Raw genomic sequence first — 21,163 nt, forward strand, 5'->3', positions numbered from 1 at the left:
CAAATTTTAAATCGTTACACATTTGTGATCATTTGTTTTAAATTATGAACAAAGGCAGTTCTCAGACTCTTGTTAGATTGGTTTTCCCTCTTGTGGATAAGAATTTGTTTGTTTTTTCAATATTCACATGTGACCTTTGGTCACTTTCACTAACCCTACACTTTTCACCACATTGACACTATATATGGTTTAGATTTGGAGTCCTCTAATATGGCCGTACGAGGTTGGGTTGAATTAAACCTATTAGCCTAATTAGCAAAATGCCGTCTGCATCTGTTGTGCAATTCTACAACATACTGATATCTGTGCAATAAATATACAGCCTTGCATTGGCATTATATAAAAATGTATTGCCATCACTCGAACACCTTAATTAACTAAACTGAAAAGCAGAGATCTAAGATATCTTGCTTACATCAGGTATAACTGAGAAAATGTTACTACTTGGTTTTGTAGCTGCTGAGCGCCATCAGGCTTCTTCTTCTTTAGACTGCTAACTGAAGAGAAAGGTAGGTGGAAAATAATTGTGTTAGTACCCACACAGAGATCATGGGATGCTGTGACAGAAAACACACTCGCCATAACCCCTGTCCACACAACACGCACTGTGACTACTCACGCAGTCCGCTGAGTCTTCATGAGTCCACTGATGAAAAACAGGGAGCGCAGCCAGAAGAGCAGAATGTTTGTTCAGCTCAGCAGGAACACTACAGTGATCAGGGACTGAAGGAGGAACAGGTGCCACTTTAAACTTCATGTGGAAATGGAGGTAATGTGTGAATAATGAGTGCTCTCCTCTGTAGTGCCGACTCATGAGGGGAGTCTGGCCCAGGCTCATGAGGGGCTCCAATTTAAGAAGAAGGGCGATAACGAAAACTCGTGTTTTCTTGCAAAGAGCTCGATTCGCTCAGGCAGCACATTCAGAGCCGCTGACTCACCTGCCAGATAAACCCAGTTTCCTCAACTTGGGGATGTGAATCACACACTGAGGCGTGCTCTAGGTTTGCTCTATTAAGTGCCTGATTTCATTCATTGTTGTCTTTGTTGCCTAGATGAATATTTATGGTGCTTTTCCAAAAAGAAACATAAATTTAATGAAATAATCCGTTTCTAGTGAGTTACTATGGTTTTTCCTGGATTTTACAGATATAGATGTATTCAGAAAAATAACTAAGATATGCAAAGCTTTTTTCAGCCATCGTTTACTTAACATTGATGGTTCTTCATCAATGTTATGGATCATTTAAAACCAGGTCAGTTTCATTTTAATATCAGACACAGCCATAGAACAAAATCACTTGCCATTATGCATTGTGTACATTATCTGATAGTAAATCTAGAGGCAGGTAATATTTTTACATTTTTTTTAACAAAGGGGCTATTGACCATTTTGATGAAGAAGTTATGGGAATGCATCCATGCACACTTTAGTAAACAGATCAAGTAGACAGCTGTAGATTCTGTTGCAGGTTTACATAGAACTCAGAGGAAAGACTTCTCGAAACAGCTGCAAACAAAAACCTACTTATAGATGCCCTAAATGTTCATTCAAAACTGAATATTTCCATTACTTGTGATTTTGTTAATCGCAGATTGTTCTCGTGTTAGTTACCACAGACGTTTCGGATTTTTCCATTTTTAATGTCTATTTCAAATGACTATTTTAACAGTCATCCAGAGTTTCTAGAAAGTTACTATAAATGTTTTTCTAGTTTTACATCACAACCAGATTTGACTAAAAATCTGGAAACGTTGCGGTCTGAGAGCAAAGAGCTCTATGAAACTAGGAGGTCTTTAAAACATGACAAGAAGTTCTTTCCGTTGTAACACTGTGACATGAAAACATGGATGTTTACGTCTGAAGCTTGTGTGCAGTGATGGACAAACGTTTTGGCAGTGGCACCATAGCCCACACTTATGAAATCACTGTGACTGTTCTTCATTTTATCACAGAAACAACAACAACAAAAAAGAAAATACTGCCCGTGCTCCCTCTCAGCCTCCGAGCAGATACACACATCAAACTCCTGTGTCACCACATTAACAAACTTGGGTCTCTATGCCACCCGCCCGGCCACCTGCTGCCCAGCAGGACCCCCGTCAGCTTTTTATTGCTGAGAGCTAAAAAACTAAGTTAAAAACTGAAGCGACAAAGTGTATGAAAAAAACAACTTTATGCCATTGACAAGTCTCTAGCCACAAATGTGCTGAAATCAACTGAGGCTCACATTTTCACTCACACTGTTACTAATATTAGAATTATTATTATTTTTGAAGCATTTTGTGTTGAATTGAAAGGAATAGAAAATAGAAAAATCTCCCGCTTGTGTTCTTTGTGCCACTGGATTGTGTTTCATGGTCAATAACTGATGAATCTGCACAAGAACCAACTAAACAACACCATGGGGATGGAAACTAGATGTTGCTTGAAAAAATTCAAAAACCTGCAGCACTACATCCATAGCCTGAACCAACTGTATCAGCAGTAAAACCGCATTGTTATTCCATCTGAACAATGCAGGCACCATAAACATAAGCTATGAGACAGACAATAGGGAGAAGGATTTAAATAATTTTATGTCTTGTATTGCTGGCATCTCCTCATGCTTAGTATTCTGCGCCATAAAAAAAGACTCATCTACACTTTAGATGTCATAGCTTTTCCCAAGGTTGTGCTCAGAGCAGAGACAGAGATGAAAACGTGTAGATGGAGACGCTGATGAGGAGACAGAAAGGATAAAGTCAAGATTAGAATTTGGTACTGATGTAAAGTTAAATTACATTTCACCTGCACATTCTGTTTTTGGGTGGTCTGTCTGTGTTTTCTTCTTCATTAATCATTTATGAAAGCAGAATAACGCCACTGCTGCACTCTGAACTGGCCTATCCGACAGTGGAGCATACAGAGGTGACTGCACAGTCGTGCAATTCGATCCTTAAGCCTTAAAGAAAACATGACCAATCAGCAATAACAGTGCTGACTAGGGATGGGTACCGGTATCCGGTGCCATGATGGCACTGGTTCTGACATAAACGGTAGTAACCAGACCGAAAAGCAGCGCAAAAGTCTGGCTGTACTTCACAGCAAAAGATGCAAACTCAGCAGCAACAAGTGCTTTAAGCTGATACTGTGATACTGTCAAAGGAGGTAACACCTCGAATCTGATGAAACACCTGGCGACGCATAGCGTTTTTTTTAAAGCCGAGAAATGCGCCGTATTTAATAGCTTGCTGTGAGCCCTCACACCGAGCACATCTACTGCGGGTGTGGTGCCTGTTATTGGACCCGGAGTTAGCAACATCCCCAAAAACCCGAAGAATAGAGTCCTGGCCCCTAGCCCTGCCAGTGTAGCAGGAATGATGAGGATGATGATGCAGCAGCAGCCGTTCTTCTCTGCGTGAGTAGCTTAATGTTGTTCGTGTGTAATTTACGTTGAGTAGGCTAACCACGTTATTACATTAATGCATGTAAGGTGAACTAGCAAACACCGTCGTAGTTACATGCGGCTGTCCTCTTATTTGATGGCAGATGCTCCCTTCACTCTGGCCAAAAAGGCTAAAATGACCAAAGAAAAAGTGGAAAACAGCTAAACATGAGAGGTTTTTGGACAAAGTTTGTGTTCTCCATTCTTTAAGCACCGTTTGAGCACCGTTTGAGCACCATTTAAGCACCGGCACCGTTTCAAAAGTACCGGTTTGGCACCGGTATCGGATAAAACCTAAACGATACCCATCCCTAGTGCTGACCTGTAAAATTCTGAACTTTCAACTGTTTTTAAAGAGTTAGCTTTCTACACACTATACAGCATGTCTTACCTGTGAATCTAAAACAAACTTAACCCAGTGCCGGGCCAATAGGCCACTCTCTTAATCTTTAGATTTGACATCCTAATATTGAATATTCACAACTGAACACAAGTTTCTTCAATAAAAACATGTGACTTTGAGTTAATCAGAGGAACTGATGAGCATACTGATGGAACACAGCATATATGGAAAAAGACTGAGAACATGGACTTGATGGAAATCCCTTCAATCCCAAAGGGAGCAATAAGATCCTTCAAGCTCCAGACAGACCAGCAGATGCTGGACATCCAACTGGGCATCAGGCCAGATTTACCAAAACACACAATATGTGAATATAACCCACACATTGTGCTGATAGGTGTGGTTAGTTTTATGGTTGTTTTCTGAGCGTTGCGCTGTTTTCTAAACACAGTTCATTTAAATATGACATGCTCAATCTTCCCATTGAGCCTTGCAATTAAGTCCAAGCTAAGAATAATTTATTAACAGGATAGGGGCAGCTTCTTAATTGTAATCAGACAAGCATATAAATATAGGTTAGATGTAGGCCTACAGTGGCAGTCTGGCAGAAAGGGTTGCTCTAATGAAAACAGGCTCAGTGTAGGACTGTAAACCTCCAGCATTGTTGCATTAAGACAACTTGCACCCTTTCAAGGGATAAAACAAACCAAATGTGCCTGACTGACAAAGGTTTAAACTTAAAAAACCTTCTACACTCTGGTGGTGTTGACATCACCACAGTTTTCTAAGCTATCTTTGTTTTGAGACAAATTAATCAATAAAAGAAATTGCAGATTTCATCGGGGAGATTTGCGCGTGGGCGCATCTATGATCTATAGCCCACTTACTGTCAAAGTGCATGCAGCTGAATTTGTGCAGGTCCACCACTACAAACAGTCATGTGTTACATCACAGTCCGTGAGATCGTGATGAAAATGCTGTGCGCTGTCCATGGTCCTGAAATTATAATACTTCAGGTATTTTAATATTTCCCTGTTTATCTGAGTGTAGTAAACTGTTACTAAGGAAACACGTGTTTTTAAAGTTTGGTGACATTAATATATTGATCAGAACAAAAACAAGTCCCTTCTCTATCTTTTAGCCATTTCACTGTGAACCTCACCTGTCCAGGCTGGAAAAATCGTGTCACAGAAGACACACCTCTTTATTTAAATCAAGAGGTGCAAGAAGTTTTGTTGCAGCTGGTTCGAGGTCATCTGTGAGCTCACTGGTTATTTATGTTTTCAATCTTCTTCTGGCATCCGTTTTCTCCTGTTCTCTCCATTTTATTATGCATTTGGATAAACTCTGCCAAAAGACCCAGCAGAGCAATATCTCAGATCCAGACCACATCAGCTCTGCTGATTTCTTCCTCCACATCCAGTTTAAGTCTATTTAAGCTGTTTCAGGTTTTACCTGCAAGTCGATTTGCAACACACCTGCACTCCAGCCCCTCGTTTCCATGCGGTCTCTTAGGCTGCGTTCACACTGCAGGTGAAAGTGCATCAAATCTGATATCTTTGACCCTGTGCGACCCATATCCGATCATGGTCTGACAGTGTGAACGGCACAAATCCGATATTTTCAAATCCGATCTGGGTCACTTTTGTATGTGGTGCTGAATCTGATGTTTCAGAAAGCGACTGCTGTTTGATGGTCACGTCGCATTAAATCTGTCTTTTACGTCACCGACACAAGACAGACGCCAACTATCAGCGCCGGAGAAGACATCGCGAACACTTCCTGGCCATCCTGATGTCAGCGAAACTGTTGGGAAGACAACGCTGGAGAAACGTGAACATTTTCTTTGTACTGTATAATCTGCAGATTCTGACAGAAATCTGCAGCTATCCTTTGAAGCACCGCTCCTCTCAAACAGCAATAAGGATCAATATTAGGCCAAATGTAAATAACAAAATAACTTTATAATAAAGCAAAATTGGGAAACGTAAAGTCTTTACATTAAGGGCCATCAGTCAAACAATACTGTTGCTCTGGGTCTAAACAGAGCGCGTTGTGTGTGACGTCTTCTTTTGTGCATGCGGGCGCTTTGAGCGTTCACACTAGAGCGCGTTTGCTGTCGCATTTTATTTGTAGTGTGAACGAGCAGACAAAAAAATCGGATTTGATCAAAAAATTGGAATTGAGCATCAAGACCTGCAGAGTGAACGTAGCCTTATTGTCACATGCTGCTCTTTGCTGTGTGGGAGTCTTGCTGCTGCTTGTGAAGTTCCCACAACAAAGCCAAGTCACTAACTGACTAACACATCTCAGATATGTATGTTTTTTGCTTTCCTAATGTTTCTAATTGTCAGCTAACCGCAGATAGTATATTAGATAGAACAGGAGTCATCATGTGTTACACCTACCTAATAAAGTATCATCTAATGTGGGTGCTGTTGTAAAAAGGTCTGTTTAAATCCTAACCATGAGTTATAAATCATTTTGGTGCCTAAACCTTACAAAGTGAATTTGTAAGGTTGCATTTAAATCACAATCTGTTCCTACAGCTAACAAAGTAAATGCTTAAGTCTGATTGTCACATGGAAATGAAACTAGATGCTGAGAGGAGAAAACAAACAAACAAACCGAATCCAAGTGTAGAACACAAAGCTTTGAGCAAGATCCCACCACCAACCCTCTAACCTTTTGGCTTTGCACATCTTTAAAACTCATAGCAACCACTAAAGAGAAGCTGGATCATCGAAGGACCAGGAGAGAAAAACAAAACTCTCTGTGTATAACAGAGAGCTGCAGGAAGAATTTAACAAAATTGTTACTTGTGGTTTTTTTTCTTGATATTCTCCAAAAAGCGACACAAACAAATCCTGATTTCCTTTTGATTCAAAACCTGAGTTCATGTACAGAATGGAAAACAATTTGCTATTTTTCAGAATGCACTTTTGGATTCCCTTGTGAAAGCCATGGGTACTGACCTACAAATTTTAATTAAACCTTATTAAAAAAGCTGACTCCTACACAAGCCGTTTGGGTATGTCCCACTGGGGAGACTCTAGAGATGATGTCTCTGAGTTAGCTTGATACTCCCTAAAAATAATGCTGTGATGAGGAAGGTTGGGCATCTCTGTTTAGACTGCTACCCCGACAGCACAGACGGCTACACATGGACAGAAAGACACGTGGATGAAAAAGATTGCTGGCTCACGAAGGCCATCGGGACATTAATGACATTTCGCATGTGAATGTCTGCTTCAACAACTTGATTCAGAGGAACTGGGCATTGTGCTGAACAACCTGCTGAGTACCCAAAAATAAAGGACAAAGAGCTTCGCTTCCTCAGCTTCTTAGAAGAAATAAATAAAAGCCGATATCATAAACAATGTAAGCTGTTAACGATGGGGTGAAAATTACATCCATTCCCTGGCCAGAGTGCAACCCAAGCTCTAAATCACAGCAACATCCATTAAATAAAGCAGCTCGAAGTGGCCTCAGCATAGAGTAGCTCTCATTTTTTCATACAGTAACTGATGCATTACTGTATTCTACGCCGTGATATATCACTGGCTCTGTCAGTGAACTCATGATGGCTGGTTTCACAGCTATACTATATTTTAAAGCGCCTTGCTGGTCTACGGGTGGAGACGCTTTCTTCTCTCTGAAATAATCAGAATCCTTAGACACGGGTTTGAATAAAGGACAGTGATGAGTCTACCTAGATACACCGAGTATCATTTTTCGAGTCTTCTTTAGTCTTTATAACGTAAATTCTGTGCCTGCTTCCTTTGAGGGTTGTAATGGGAGTATCTTAATCTCTACATGTCCACAATAATCTGTGCACACCTCTTCACAGCTGTGATATTCAGGCTTGCAGTCGGGTACTTGAGCAAAACAGAGGCAGGCAGCCGAGTATTACAGCAGACAAACACAGCATGCTGGCCATCCTCGCTCAACAGCAAATGATTTTATAGCTGTTCCAGCCACAGCCCCACGTGCAGTGTCATGAATAGTTGCCTGTCACAGAGAGGTGAGAGACCTGCTTGGGTTTAAATATAGCGATAATACATACTGGATGGCATTCAGCTGCATATGTGACAGGTGAAAGTGAGAGAAGTGGAACTACTGCTTGCTTTGTCACATCCTGTTATGTTATAGTCAGGTTGAGGACCTAGTTTCAGGACACAAAAGGGAAAAAAGTTTCCCTCAAACCACAAATCATTCGTTTTAGTGACACATAAAAACACAAGGAACCAGTTCACTCCTCAAAAGTGAGTAAATAATGTCAAACTGTAAAAGTAATCTACAAGCAAAAGCAGAGACGAGAAAGAATCTCTATAAAACCACATGTAAGAAAACCGGAGGAAGCAAAAAAAGCCGGAGATACACAAAGAACGCTGTTACTAAAAAAAGACAGCAAGTGGCTAAAACACTAACACACCTACAAACACACCAGACAGCCGGCACATCTGGGCCCCGCCTACTAGTTTTGGCACTTTGGGCTCAGTTACAGGTGTTCTGGGGGCCAGAAAAGACCCAAATGAACTGGGTCACAACACATCTGACATCCGTCCCATATCATGTGGCCCTGGAGTCAGACTGAAGAAGCCAGACTCACCTTGAGCCAACATCATCAATCAAGGTGAAACAGAGCCAACAGAAAGCAGCAGGTGTGGGCCACAACTGGGCCAAACCCTGAAACTGTCAGACAGCTGATGACAGAAATGTGAGCGCAGAGCTTCTGAAGCTGTTCAACCATCTGACAAGTTGGATCATCTCAATCATTTTCACAAGCAAACATTCACTGTGCTGTAAACAGAACCAGAGGCGTGTTCTTTGTAGTCACATCTATTTTTGAACATATCAAAGTCATTTAATCTGAGAGTGTTAATATAAAGACTGACTGACATTATTAATGTATGTGAGACTGTTTCCCAGTAATAATGTAAAACCATATTAATATCTTTAACACACAACGCCGTTAATGCTCTCATGTCTGTGTTTGCACCCTCACACCAGAGTGAAATGATCACACTTACAGATAAGGAGGCATCTCAGGCTGCGAAGTGTGCTACCCATGGTTTATTAAAAGTCTTGTCTGATGTTATTTCACTGTAAATCAACATTTGCATCATTACCATCAAAAAAAAGCAAAGAAAGGTGAAATGCATCTGTGATGATCATCGAACTCTGATGGAAATGATTAATAGAACAAGATCGCTGCAATAAAAAAAGAAATTATATTAAAAATTCCTTTACATAATATCCCTGTGGAAATGTAACCTCATCATCTGCTGCATTTGTATATGATTAAGTTACATTTCTCACAACACGCCTAAAGGGAGCAGCTGTGCAGTGTGTTTATTAGATGATCAGATATTTTGACAGGTGTCAGCGAACAGTTCAACAGCTCAACAGCTCAAACTGGGAATCAAAAGGTCTTCCAAGATCAGTCAAATTCTTTTTCCCCGTGCTGTCCGCTTCATTGCATCTTGTAAAATGGAGAAAAATAAAAGTGCCATTGCTTGCTAACTGTGGTACTGTTAGCCAGCAGCACAATCTGGAAAGGTAGAAGAGTCAGCTTCATCCTCTAATGTACCTGTCAGTCTGCTGAAAACCAGTTACACTGATTGCAGGCAGCCCAGATAAGCTTTTCTCCTGCAAGAAGCAACAACATTTCCAAAGGTATTTCCAAGTTAGATGTGATGATCACTGCAGTGTGTACTGGCTCTCCCACTGGAGGAATCTGTTTTGCCCTGACAGAATAATGCTGTGGAAATGCATATCTTGCTCAAAGGCTTAAAGAAACATGAAGGATGTTTGATGCAGCCATTAGAAGTTAAAACATGTGATTGACAAAAGTTTCTGGTTCCTTTTGCCTATAAGGCCAATATTTGACTGGTACTGTCCAACCACAACGTTAACACCACCCGAGTAATACTGTGGCTACAACAGGAGGGTTTAATGTTGTGTCTGATATTAATATAATAGCGTCCTGTCAACTGTCCCCGGGTGTCTGACACCAGGATGTTGGCAGTGGATCCTTTGGGTCCTGATAGGTAAGACCTCCATTAATCAAGCTTGTTTCAGACCTTTTTTCAAAGCAGACGTTTTGACATGAAATGGTTGGTAAACACAGGTGCTGCTAATCACATTAACTAAAGCACTGTGGATACTCCACACAGAACTATAAATCAAACTTCACTCTATGCACTTCAACATGTCAACATGGTCAAAGGAGACTGCAATTAAAAGACCATGTTTAAGTGCTGTTATTGCTATAATGAACAAAGTGTTTGTCACAATACTGTGGGATGAAGACAGACTCCCACGCCATCGTTTCAGTTGGGGTCACTTCACAAAGCCCGATCCCGTCAGTCTCATAAATGACTAACCGTCAGTGCGACGATACATCAGAGTTTGGTTGGAGCTCACGGTGCAGACAGATAAATGAAGTTGCCATTTAGTTGTTGAATGGTGGCTGGAGGAGGTGGGACGCTGTTCACAGCAGGCTACAAGGACCCAGCGCAGCCTTTAAAAGAAAAAATAGCTCCATTCTTTCTGCCAGTTTCCCAAGGGGGTCATTAAATATCCATCTTATCTTATTATTATCACCTAAACTGTCCTCTCGCCTTTCTTTAGCGCTCCTTCTAATTTGCAGTGATGGCAACCAATAGACTGACAAAGACAGATGAGATAGTGAGGGAAAGTGAAGTGATGACTGATAAGAACTCTGGAAACATCTCCTCCCACGTTCTCTGCAAAGCTGCACATTCTAGCTGACGTCACGTCCTCGCGTGCTAATGAGTTTGCAGAAGTGCACAAATCTGATTAGCTGCATACAAATATTGGGATTTATTGGTGTTGCAACTAACGTTTAAACTTAATGTTTACTGAGAAAACGTGTCCCCCGGTTGTTTTTATTGACCTGTATTTATGTTTTGAACACTGACAGTATGAAAGACTGACCGGATTTCCTGGTTTGAAAAACACAGTTGCATTTGTTTGAACAGGCACCGAGGGGCCGTCCTCTGGTTGTATAGAAGTCTGTGATGCTGAGGAAACTAATGTGTGTAATCCATTTTTAACTTACCTCAATAGTTTTACTTTGATTTCTTTTTTCCACTTCTGTGTCTGTCATGCTTCATTTCTTAATTTTGATCTGATCATCTACAGATTGAGGTATATACTCAGGTAACTGTAGTAATACTGTGAAAGGCCTGGGCTACTGGTTTTCTTCTTAAATCAGCTTTTTCAGTCACTATGTGATCACACATCACACTGCATTCAATCATCAGTTATTGTTAGTCTCTGGCTGTCTTCCACGGTCTCTTTGTTGTCCTGTCTTCCTCCCATTAGCCCCAACTGGTCGAGGCAGAGGAGCCTCTCCCCGAGTCTGGTTCTTCCACTTCCTGTTAAAAGGGAGTTCTTGCTTTCCGCTGTTGCCAAGTGTTTGCACCTTCACCTTCAACCCATGAATTGGGCTTTGTCTGCCTTTAAGAGGAACAACCTCATGCATTGTTTCAGGAATCCTTAGAACATATCAAACAATAGAATTAATTAATCAATATGTCTGAAATCAGCTGTCTGCCTGTCACTAGGTAATGCAGCCATCTATTTAGACTTAATGTAAATTGTTTTAAATGGTCTAATTTCACACGGGTCGCTTGATGGCACACTAACGCTTGTGTGAAAGACACTGGATGCTTATACTTCATGTGACCGTGAAGGCAGATGGTGAAAACAAAAACATTGTCTTTGGTTGAGTCTGGGTTTGTTTTCTCTGAGTACAACATGCAGAGATGAGCCACAGAGAGGTTGCCATGTCTTATCAAATCAGCCGATGCTCACGCTTCACAGCCATCAGTGCTGAGAGGGATAAGAGGCTCCTTCAAGCGTTCTTCAGCCATCCAAAAATACGCCTCACTGAGATCTTAAAAGCCGTGAGCCTGCCAGCAGAACAGCAACAGAGATGGAGGGAGTTGAGTCTAAAGCAAACAGCAGAGGCTTCAGAAGGCCAGGACAGGGAATGAGCAGCCAATTAAGGCTTTGGTCCTGCCTCTAAGCTGCCATAATTTGGCATGACTGAACTTATTTTGTCAGTAAGGTCTTTTTTGTGACAAAATAGTCGTCTGTACTGACTGTTGGCAGGCCGAGCCTCAGTGGAACAACTGAGGGATTTAAGGCTGCTTCGCTGGAGACAACACACAGCTCAGCACTCACAGCCGAGCTCGGAGACTTTCAAAAACACTGCTGTTTAGTTTCTGCTTACTGAAGTCACAGATGTAAACTGTTAACAGACTGTGTCACCTCGTCAGCAGCACTGAGGACTGGTGTCCAAGGACAAGGACACATGGGCTGTAAATCCAGCTGTACCGAAGCAGCTGGGATGGAGCTGGTTCTGCTGGCACAGAAATCTCAGCCCGCTGAAGTAACTCGCAGCACAACAGAGAAGAAATCCATTCATCATAGAGAGTGTGATGTCGATACAGTCATAAACTCTCTGCTGGGCAGTGTACTACATCAGAAATGCACGCTGAAGGGCCAGCTTTCTGTGAGCAACCAACTGCACCACAGTGAAAGTCATCCAGGAGATGTCATCTGAAAATATGTGTTGTTATTGCCATATTTAAATTATAGCAGCGGCTGAGTAACACGTCCGTGGATGTTTATCAGTATCAACACACAGAGCAGTGATTTATGCTGCAGGGGCAGCTTTCTGCAAAACTACTTTTCCAGCTCTCTTTTGTCTGTTTCAGTCAGTCCCTCACAAACACGACCCAGTGATACCCAAAGTCCGTTCATCCATCCCCCTGTGCTATTATATATCAGTTCTACAAAATCTTTTCTTTTGAACACATTTTAGTCTCTGAATTCTTGCCGCCCGGGCAGAGAGACGATGGCTTCTGCAGACTACTCTTTAGCTGTTGGGCTTGTTTGTTTTGGACACCGTAGTGCTCTGTGGCAGCCGGTGGTGTGGTGAGCCGAGGCAACAGAATGTCAAATCGAAATATTTGACATTATAACAAACGCACAGCAACTGGTTAAATAACAGCAGTGTTAACTTTGCAGCTGAGATGAGCACAGCGGGTGGAGGGGATACACTTTATTGACACACAATGGTGTGGTGTGGTCATCTAGAGTACACGATCACTTGTGACGACACTTCATATGTGGAGTGAGATTTCTAACAGCACTACAGAATGGCTCAGTCCAGTGGCTGAGTGGACAGTTTCAATACAGCTTCGATGTACGACTTTCATGTTACAGTGCATCTGGACTGTATCTTAGAAACAAAGCATCAATATGTATCAGACTTTTGCAATGACGTTTTTCATGCACACAGACAAGTATCGACTATTTTGTTTTGTTAAACAAATAAAAAGACTTTAAATGTATCTGCTGCTCTTTCTGCTAAAAATTCTGAACTGTAAGAAAAAGTCTTTGTGTTCATAGTAACCATATGTTGTTGTTTTTTCACTCTTCTCTTGATTGAGAACTTTTAAAATTTCATTTTGGTCAAATATAAAACAACTCTTATACACAAACTTTCTCTTGACACAAAGAAGGAGAAATGGTCAGCGAGTGCTCGCGGTTATTCAGCATAGAAATGTTTGCTGGAAACCTGGTTGTTAAAAGGTTATTAAGGTTTATATCATTTATTATATTTAAACCGAACTTGAAATAACCCTCTGTATTTCACTCAGAATAGCTTGAACTGTTGTTATGATGCAACACAATAGACTGACTTCTTAGAAAGTTGGTAAAAAACAACAAGAAATGGCACACAAAAGTCCAAATGAAGGGTCGCAGCGAGTTATGCCCCTGACTGTGTGTGTGTGTGTGTGCGTGTGTGTGTGCGTGTGTGTGTGTGTGTGTGTGTGTGTGTGTAGTGTGGAGGGTCACTCCACACACCGTGTGTTGATTCTCATCAGCATCACTGATGCCAGGGGGAGAGACTAAACTTATCACAGATGAGGCTTGAAGACAGTTCCTTAAAGAGAAGTGTGTGTGTGTGTGTGTGTGTGTGTGTGTGTGTGTGTGTGTGTGTGTGTGTGTGTGTGTGTGTGTGTGTGTGTGTGTGTGTGTGTTTAAAGAGAGGTTGGAGATGGCTGTGAGATGCGGGCCCTTTCTCAGGCCTCCTGCCTTACACAGATAAGACAGGAATGCTGCGTATAAAGGAAATCAGGTGAGACGCTCCTCCAGGAGAACAAAACAAGCCGAGAGGAGAGGAACTGAGCGGCGCCTCCTCCTCAGCAGTTGTTCGAGCAGTCGGCTTTCTTAGATATTCTGTGATGCATCTTTTGGAGGTGTTGCTCTTATCTTTTTCTTCTTATGTGTGTTCATGCCGTCATTTGAGACGCACGTGCACACACATGTTTTCTCATGTTCAAGTTATTTAAGTACAAATAATGTAAAAAGACAAAAATTTGTCTTCATGTTTTGGAAAAAGTGTTTTCAAGGTAAATAAATTTCAGTCTTTATGTAAAGAATTATGTAAAGTCGAGCTCGCTAAGCACTAAGTCATGTAGTGTTACCACAACAAAGACTTTCTGCAGCTGAAATGCCTCCTCCTCCTCCTCATCATCATCATCATCACCGAGGCTTCTGGTTAGAGAAAAGTAAATTCCTTAATATTACACTAATTAAAAATATGAAGAAGCACATGTTTGGTTGTGCAGATGATCTAATATGTCAGATGCCAAATAATTATTAATATTTGGGGTTATTTTTTCCCACTGGAGACGGGAATAAAAATAAACTGAAAAAAGAAACGTCGAATCCAATTATTCTAATGGAACAAAGGGAGGTACAGGATGAGGTACTGGATGCACATCCTTATTTTAGAAATGCTCCGATGTTGGGATCTGATGCTTTTTCATCACAGCAGGCTGCAGACCACACACAGCTGTAACCTGTTTATCCTTTTTCTTTTCAAGGAGAAGATTAAAATAATAATTTGCACAAATTATGTTCATAAACTTCCTGCTTCATAAACATTTTTAATCAACATTTATGATTAAAAATCTTTCAAAATCATTTGGATTGTATTAAAAAGTTTTCAGTATTTATTTCTTTTTTAATAATAGCTCCTATATTTCATTATATTCTTCTGCTGTTTTAGAGCTGTGCAGTTCTGCAGATTTACTTAGTTTCCAGCTCTTTAAAAGTTCAGCCGCTAAAGAAACGACTTAAACATGTTTTCTGTCTAATGGCCATGAGAGGGCAAAACGTGCAACCCACACGCTGGTCCACCGTGACATGGATACAGTAAGTCGCAGTAATCTGAAGCACCAGCAGAGGGAGATGTTTTTTTCAAGCCAACATAAAGTAATAACGGGGAATTAACACATGCACATACATATTAGTCTCACAGCTTAATTGCTTCTGATGATTACGGACTCTGAAACGTGCACCTCGTGTCTATTAGCAGGTTGGTTGTGCAAAGGTAGAGCATGTGAAAAAAACAACCTGTTACTGATGGGTGTATTGCTTCAGTCAATAGTTTAAAGACCAAAAAATTGTTTCCTGCCTTAAAACAATAACTTGTGTCAAATAAACTTCGGGGATCTGAACCAAACTCTCCCGTCTTCAGCTCTCACTCATTGTCTCACCCAGTCACATCAACCTGAATGACACCGTGTGAGAATACCTGGGCTTCAGGGAGGTTAACATCCAGGATGACCGGCTGGCCGTGGGGCTCCCCGTTCTCTAGCCTGGAGTAAACCAGCTGGTATCCTCTGATCTGCCCATGCTGCTTCACGGACAGCGGGGGCTTCCAGCTCACCCTGAGGGCAGTAGAGTTCAGGGCCTCTACCTCCACCTTCCTGGGAGGAGCTCCAGGCACTGAAAACAAATGAGAGAACACAAATTACATTTAGAAAGTGGAATGTTTGATTTTGTGCGTCTCAATAGGTAGGCTACTATTAAACCACGTCTTCATGAGACTGTATTAGCATCTGTTCCTCAGAAGCTGAGTATCTCTGCCTTACTTTGTACCCTTTACTATTTCCACAGTAACGTTTTGGCGGCTGAAAGATTTGCGAAGCATGATTTCACCTTCAACAAGTACAAACAGACTTGTTGTGTGTTCAGATACACCTGATAAGTGTCACAGTGCCTGTTTTTTCTCACACTGCTCACTGTGGTGCGCTGTCAGTGTGAATATTATTCACTGAAAAGCTTGTTGCTGTTTCTTTGTGCCTTCATGTGATTCACTTGTTGGCACTGCTTCATGATGGGAAGAAGAATAAGTGAGAAATTTGTTTCCTTTTATTTTCCTTTTTGTTAGAATTGTTTATGTGTGATTCATGCGAGTCATTTTTGGCAAATGCACTGGTGATTTGGTGAGGCTTTGGGGGAGGGGTGTGATGCTGTCACTCCCAACATCGTTTTTGGAGGTTTCACTGCTGTGTTTGGGCGCATTTTAACACACACCACCATATTTTCATAAAACGAACCAATTCGTTTTTAGAGTGAAAACCCCAACAGACTATTTTCTAGTGTTTTTGTAAGCTTTTAGTGTTTCACTCTCACGTCACACAGGCTCAGAGGCTGTTTCCCCTCAAAATCACAACTTTTACTTTGACATTCTCCACTTCCTTTGTCCAATACTGCACAAACCTACACGCAACCAGAGAAACCACAAGAAGGTTTTCAGTGCAGCAGCCACATTTAGCTTTGCAACAGCAGCAACACACATTTTCCACTAGCAGCCAGAGGTCGTCAGGTGATTGTGAATGAGGTCTAAACCCAAACCAATGCGTTTAATCTTCAGACCGCCTTCTGCTGCTGCCACTCCTGAGCCAACAGCCAACACTGTAGAAACTGGTGCATCAAACCACTCGACTGTAATGCTGAGGGACAGGAGAACATGTCTTTATTGTGCCGTTTTTTCCCGTCTGCTTTGTTCTGGCAAATGCTTCATGTTCCCATCTCTGTGAAAGAGTTTAATCTCAACGAGCCTGCCTCATTTAAATAAAATTGCAATAACTGTTGCATGGGGTTACGTTTATTTTAAATGGTGCCCACATGTCCAGCAGCAGATGTAGACGAAGACGTGTGGTAAGGCCTATCCACGGTCATTTCTCTTCATCAGTTGGACCACTTCAAAGTTTGACCTGACGAGGTAGCTACCAGCCTGGAGAGGCTGCAAGGATACGTGAAGGTCACTGGCTATCTTTGCAGGTTATCCACATCAAAGCTTGTCACATGGAGCCCCAAGAGGATGCTGGGAGCTGGGTTTAGAGCACACACACTTTCTACTTTGCTGCATATCAAAATAGGCTTAAAAAGATTCCTCTGGAATGCTTGGTCAGCTTCACAGGAAGGTGTAAATGAATACAAATTTAACTTCAATAAAAATGAGGAGATGAGGCTCTGCTAATATTAATGGAATTCACACAGAGAGAACAGAAAAGGAAAATACTGAAAAACAGGGAGAGAAAAGTGTTAAAGCAGCAAGCAGAAGTATTAAAGTATCAACCCGGCACAGCAGGCAGAGGAAAGCTCTGCAACTCGGTGTCAGCACTTTGCACTTTCGACTAATTAGAATCGTTTAACCTTTTATAAAATCAGAGACCTTCCAGAGTCAAGCTTCACGCTTTGGAGGAGAAACGTCAATAAACCACAGTGTTAACTGCAAAAGCAAAAGCCAGTGAAGAAGAAGAACAAAATGAGCATGTAACAGACAACGGGATCCTAAAGCAGACTAAACACAGCTTTGAAGTCCATCTGCTGCCACGGATTAAAATAAAGCCAACCTCAGCTGAAAAGCAATAACGGTGGTCGATTTCTGACTAAAACGTCACTGTTTGTGGAAACAACCTCCTGTGGTCATGGGAGGAAGTGCATGCAGCTGCTACAGTTCATTTGTTTTCTAATGCATGCCTGATGCTAATCTGATGCTAATCTGATGCTAATCTGAGCAAACAGAAATAACACAAACTGAAGAGATTTCTTTTCTTTTTCAGGAATGGGCTTTTCTATTTGCTCATTATTTAGCTGAGGCCTGAAAACGTAAGAGCAGGTGTTTCATATTCATTCTGTGGTAACCACATTTACTTTGATAGCTGCCATGCAACAGCCCAATAAAGACAAAGTATTTTAATTATTCAGCTATTCTACTGAACCAACCAGAGCTGGTTTGGCTCAATGGGAAGAGCAGCTGCTGTGAGATCTAGTGGCACAGGTTTCAATCCTATGTGACATTTGCTGCACATCTTCCCTACTTGCATGTACTCTGCTTGGCTGTAGCTCAGGCGGTACAGCAGGTCATCTACTGATCGGAGGTTTGGTGGTTCGATTCCTGGCTTCCCCTAGTCTGCATGCCAAATATCCTTGGGCAAGGTATTAACCCCAAATTGCTCTCCGATGCATCCATCGGAGTGTGAATGTGTGTGAATGTTACTTAGAAAAGCACCTAGAACAATGTGCTTGTGTGAATGGGTGAATGCACAAGTTGTGTAAAGCGCTTTGAGTGCTCAGAAGAGTAGAAAAGCGCTCTATAAGAACCAGTCCATTTACCAAGTTTTCTTGCATCTGCTTTTTGGCAGAAAAAGAGTGGCTAATGAAAAAAGTGGTTGTAAGAAGGCAAAAAGCCGTTAGTGTCGAATCAACGTCAACAAGCCAACAGAAGTGAAAAACCAACCTGGAGAGGATGAACGTTGGGTTTCGGTGGCCTGGAGAAGATTTTCCGACAATAAATCAGGACATGCCGATCTTCAGATTGATTTTATCGCTCCACGTCCTGTCTGTATACGTCCTCCTGCTTGCCTGGCTTACACTTTACAAAGGCCTCTTTGTCTGCTGGAGTTTTTATGATTTCACTAAAGCTAAATGTGCCGTGAGTGTGGACACGGGTTTACTTATCTTTAATTCCCACTATAACATGTAGATGCTTACTGCAGACTGTGAGACTCACACACTTCATGCTGGTTTTAAACTTGTAGGACCATCCTGACTGACAGCGTGAAGCCGGATCTTGTGTCTGTGGCTGCTGGGGGTTCTCTGCAGCGGCTGTCAAAGCTACTGCAGCCACTAATTGTCTCCTCTGTATCGCTCTCACTGGGTCCACTCTGTGTGCTCACTTCCTTCTGCACACATCAGATTAAACAAATCCACAACCTGAACGACCTCTGTATGCAGTTTGGATTTATTAGCATTTACTCACATCTTTAGAAGCTAGCTGAGCGTGTAAATATTAAACGTTGTTAAGAAGGAGATCCAGCGTCACTGCTTTCTCTTTGAGCACATGAAAGATCCCGTATGTGACAAAGTAATCTTCTCTCAGCACAAGAGCTGAACACTGAATTAAAACTTTATTCTTCAAACAGATATTGTTGGAAAGTTTACTTTTGTTTAGTTGGGTCACAAACATACAAACTGTTCTTATTTCTGCAATTTTAAAAATAATCATCAAAACTTTTAAAGTTCTCGTTCACATAAATGCTGTTTTGTCTCATGGAGTTTTTGATGGATAATCATGGAGTATAACAAGGTGAGCAAGTAGCAATCATAGAACAAAACATTTGATTTGTTGTGCATAGTGAATTTCTCAGCATGGAGGAAAAACAAGCAGCCAGATCGACTCCTTGAAACGTTGCCCTCTCACCTCAACATGAAATTAAATTTGAAGTGCTCCACACTGGCTAATCAAGGCTGTGATATCCTGACTTATCTTTAAAGTTCTCTGCAGTATTACAGTGTCCCACTGTAATAAAATAGGTGAAGTGATGGGAAACAGCTACACGAAAGACCAACAACCTCTAAAGTACCTAAAGATAAACTAAGCAGAGTTTAAGCAGTGCAGAGCAGAACAGAAATGCTTTTCAGGACCAGCAGAGAACAGTGGACATGAAAGCAAAAGCTGGGACAGTTATGTTGCATTTCCTGCAGGAGAAAGAGGAAAATGATAATGGCTGTTAGTTTGCTTTAAAATGTCAAATCAGCACATTTTCATCCCAAGGCATCAGTCACAGCTGTGAGATCCTGTTGGCACCAGAAATGTGCACCAGGTATCAGTCGTGCTCTTAAACTATCGGACACATTAGAGGCAGAGCAGAGGGACAGACCACATGCAGGTGTCTGTGGTTACTGTCTAGCTTTGCCTTTGCTTTCACTGGATGATTTGTTCTGTGTTCCCTAAGCTTCGTACAAACCAAAGAGCTTTGGGCCTTCAACCAAAGCAAATCAACAGGACTGTGATTAAAAAACAAAACAAAATAAACACTTTTTTAAAAAAATTAAGATTACTCAAAAACAAAATAGATTTCTGTTTAGGAGAGATCCCAAAATAAACTTCCATCAATAAATGAATACAGACTCTTAAATTCATGCAACATTTATACACAATCTCTGAATCCAAAGGTCTGTTTTGAGCAGTTCTGATGTACGGTGGGTTTTGTTGGAGTCCTATCACACTTTTACTATAACTGCGTCACATTAATGACACCATGGGTCGACACAACTGCAGTCTTTGCCTTTAGACTGAGCAATGGCTGGCTACATTTATTTCTGATTTGTGTCCTATTAAAACCAACACAAGCAGGAGAATAAGCTCACAGAACAGGTCCTTTGTCTCGGGGCATCAGGGAAGCCGAGTATAACTTTGACGTGTCCCAGTGAGCAAAGTCCCAATCACAGCCTAATGAAATCTGTAAAAGAGATCCAATGCCTGTCTGACAAAACTCTGCTACGGCTCCTCTGTGCTCATATCAGAATAATTATAATATCTAAGAAGAAAAATTGTTATTCTCTTTAAATTTGAGTGTTTCCTTTATTGCAGATTATTAAAGGAAATTACAGTAAGCCAGGAAAGTTCAGCGTACGCTGCGACTATGTCAGGGAGCTAAACGAGAATGTTTTTTGTTACTCGGGCTGACACGGATAAGAGCTGGAAGGAGGATTCGTGGGAGAAAGCGTACACTGTGTGGAGAATGGACAGATGCTGGAGAAATGCAATGAGAGCTCAAAGTCAAATGGGGTGCAGAGAGATGGAAAGAGATGAAAAGAGTGTGAGATTCAAATTCAGTGGGTGTTCAGAAATAAAGAGTGATGAGAGACGCCAGGAGAGAGAGAAGGGCAGCAGATGGAGAGGGTTAGTGGTGTGAGGAAGGAAACTGTGCTTCTAACACTATTCAGATTTGTCTCTTTGAGGTTTCACCCATAAAGAAATGCCATCCAGGAAAACAAGCAAACAAAAACACTGGTCATAAGGTCACTGTTGGCTTTTGGCAAGTACTAAAATATTCTGTTTAAATCAGGTAACTGAAAACTGTTGGGCAGGTTTGAAAGAAGAGGGGTTAGTTTTAGAATCATCGTCAGGTTTGAGTAAAACCGATTAACTGCAGAGCTTTTATGTCCTTTTAGGAACGCTCTAAATATTTCAGTGGCATAAATT

At 41.4% G+C, this 21,163-nt stretch overlaps 1 protein-coding gene across 7 annotated transcripts in view; it reads right to left on the reverse strand.

The window, feature by feature from the left end:
• Positions 1-21,163, reverse strand: part of ptprfa (protein tyrosine phosphatase receptor type Fa) — a 353,347-nt gene that overhangs the window by 89,424 nt on the left and 242,760 nt on the right. For all 7 annotated transcript variants that reach the window (XM_086263516.1, XM_086263515.1, XM_086263514.1 and 4 more), the window contains one exon: positions 15,416-15,609. In XM_086263516.1, coding sequence (XP_086119642.1) covers positions 15,416-15,609 — 194 coding nt within the window. The remainder of the gene's footprint in view (positions 1-15,415; positions 15,610-21,163) is intronic.

The sequence above is a fragment of the Aulonocara sp. 'chitande type north' Nkhata Bay genome, linkage group LG15 (assembly GCF_057382095.1).
Source record: "Aulonocara sp. 'chitande type north' Nkhata Bay isolate Kocher_YH1m ecotype deep benthic linkage group LG15, A_spYH_male_GT1.1, whole genome shotgun sequence".
NCBI lineage: Eukaryota > Metazoa > Chordata > Actinopteri > Cichliformes > Cichlidae > Aulonocara > Aulonocara sp. 'chitande type north' Nkhata Bay.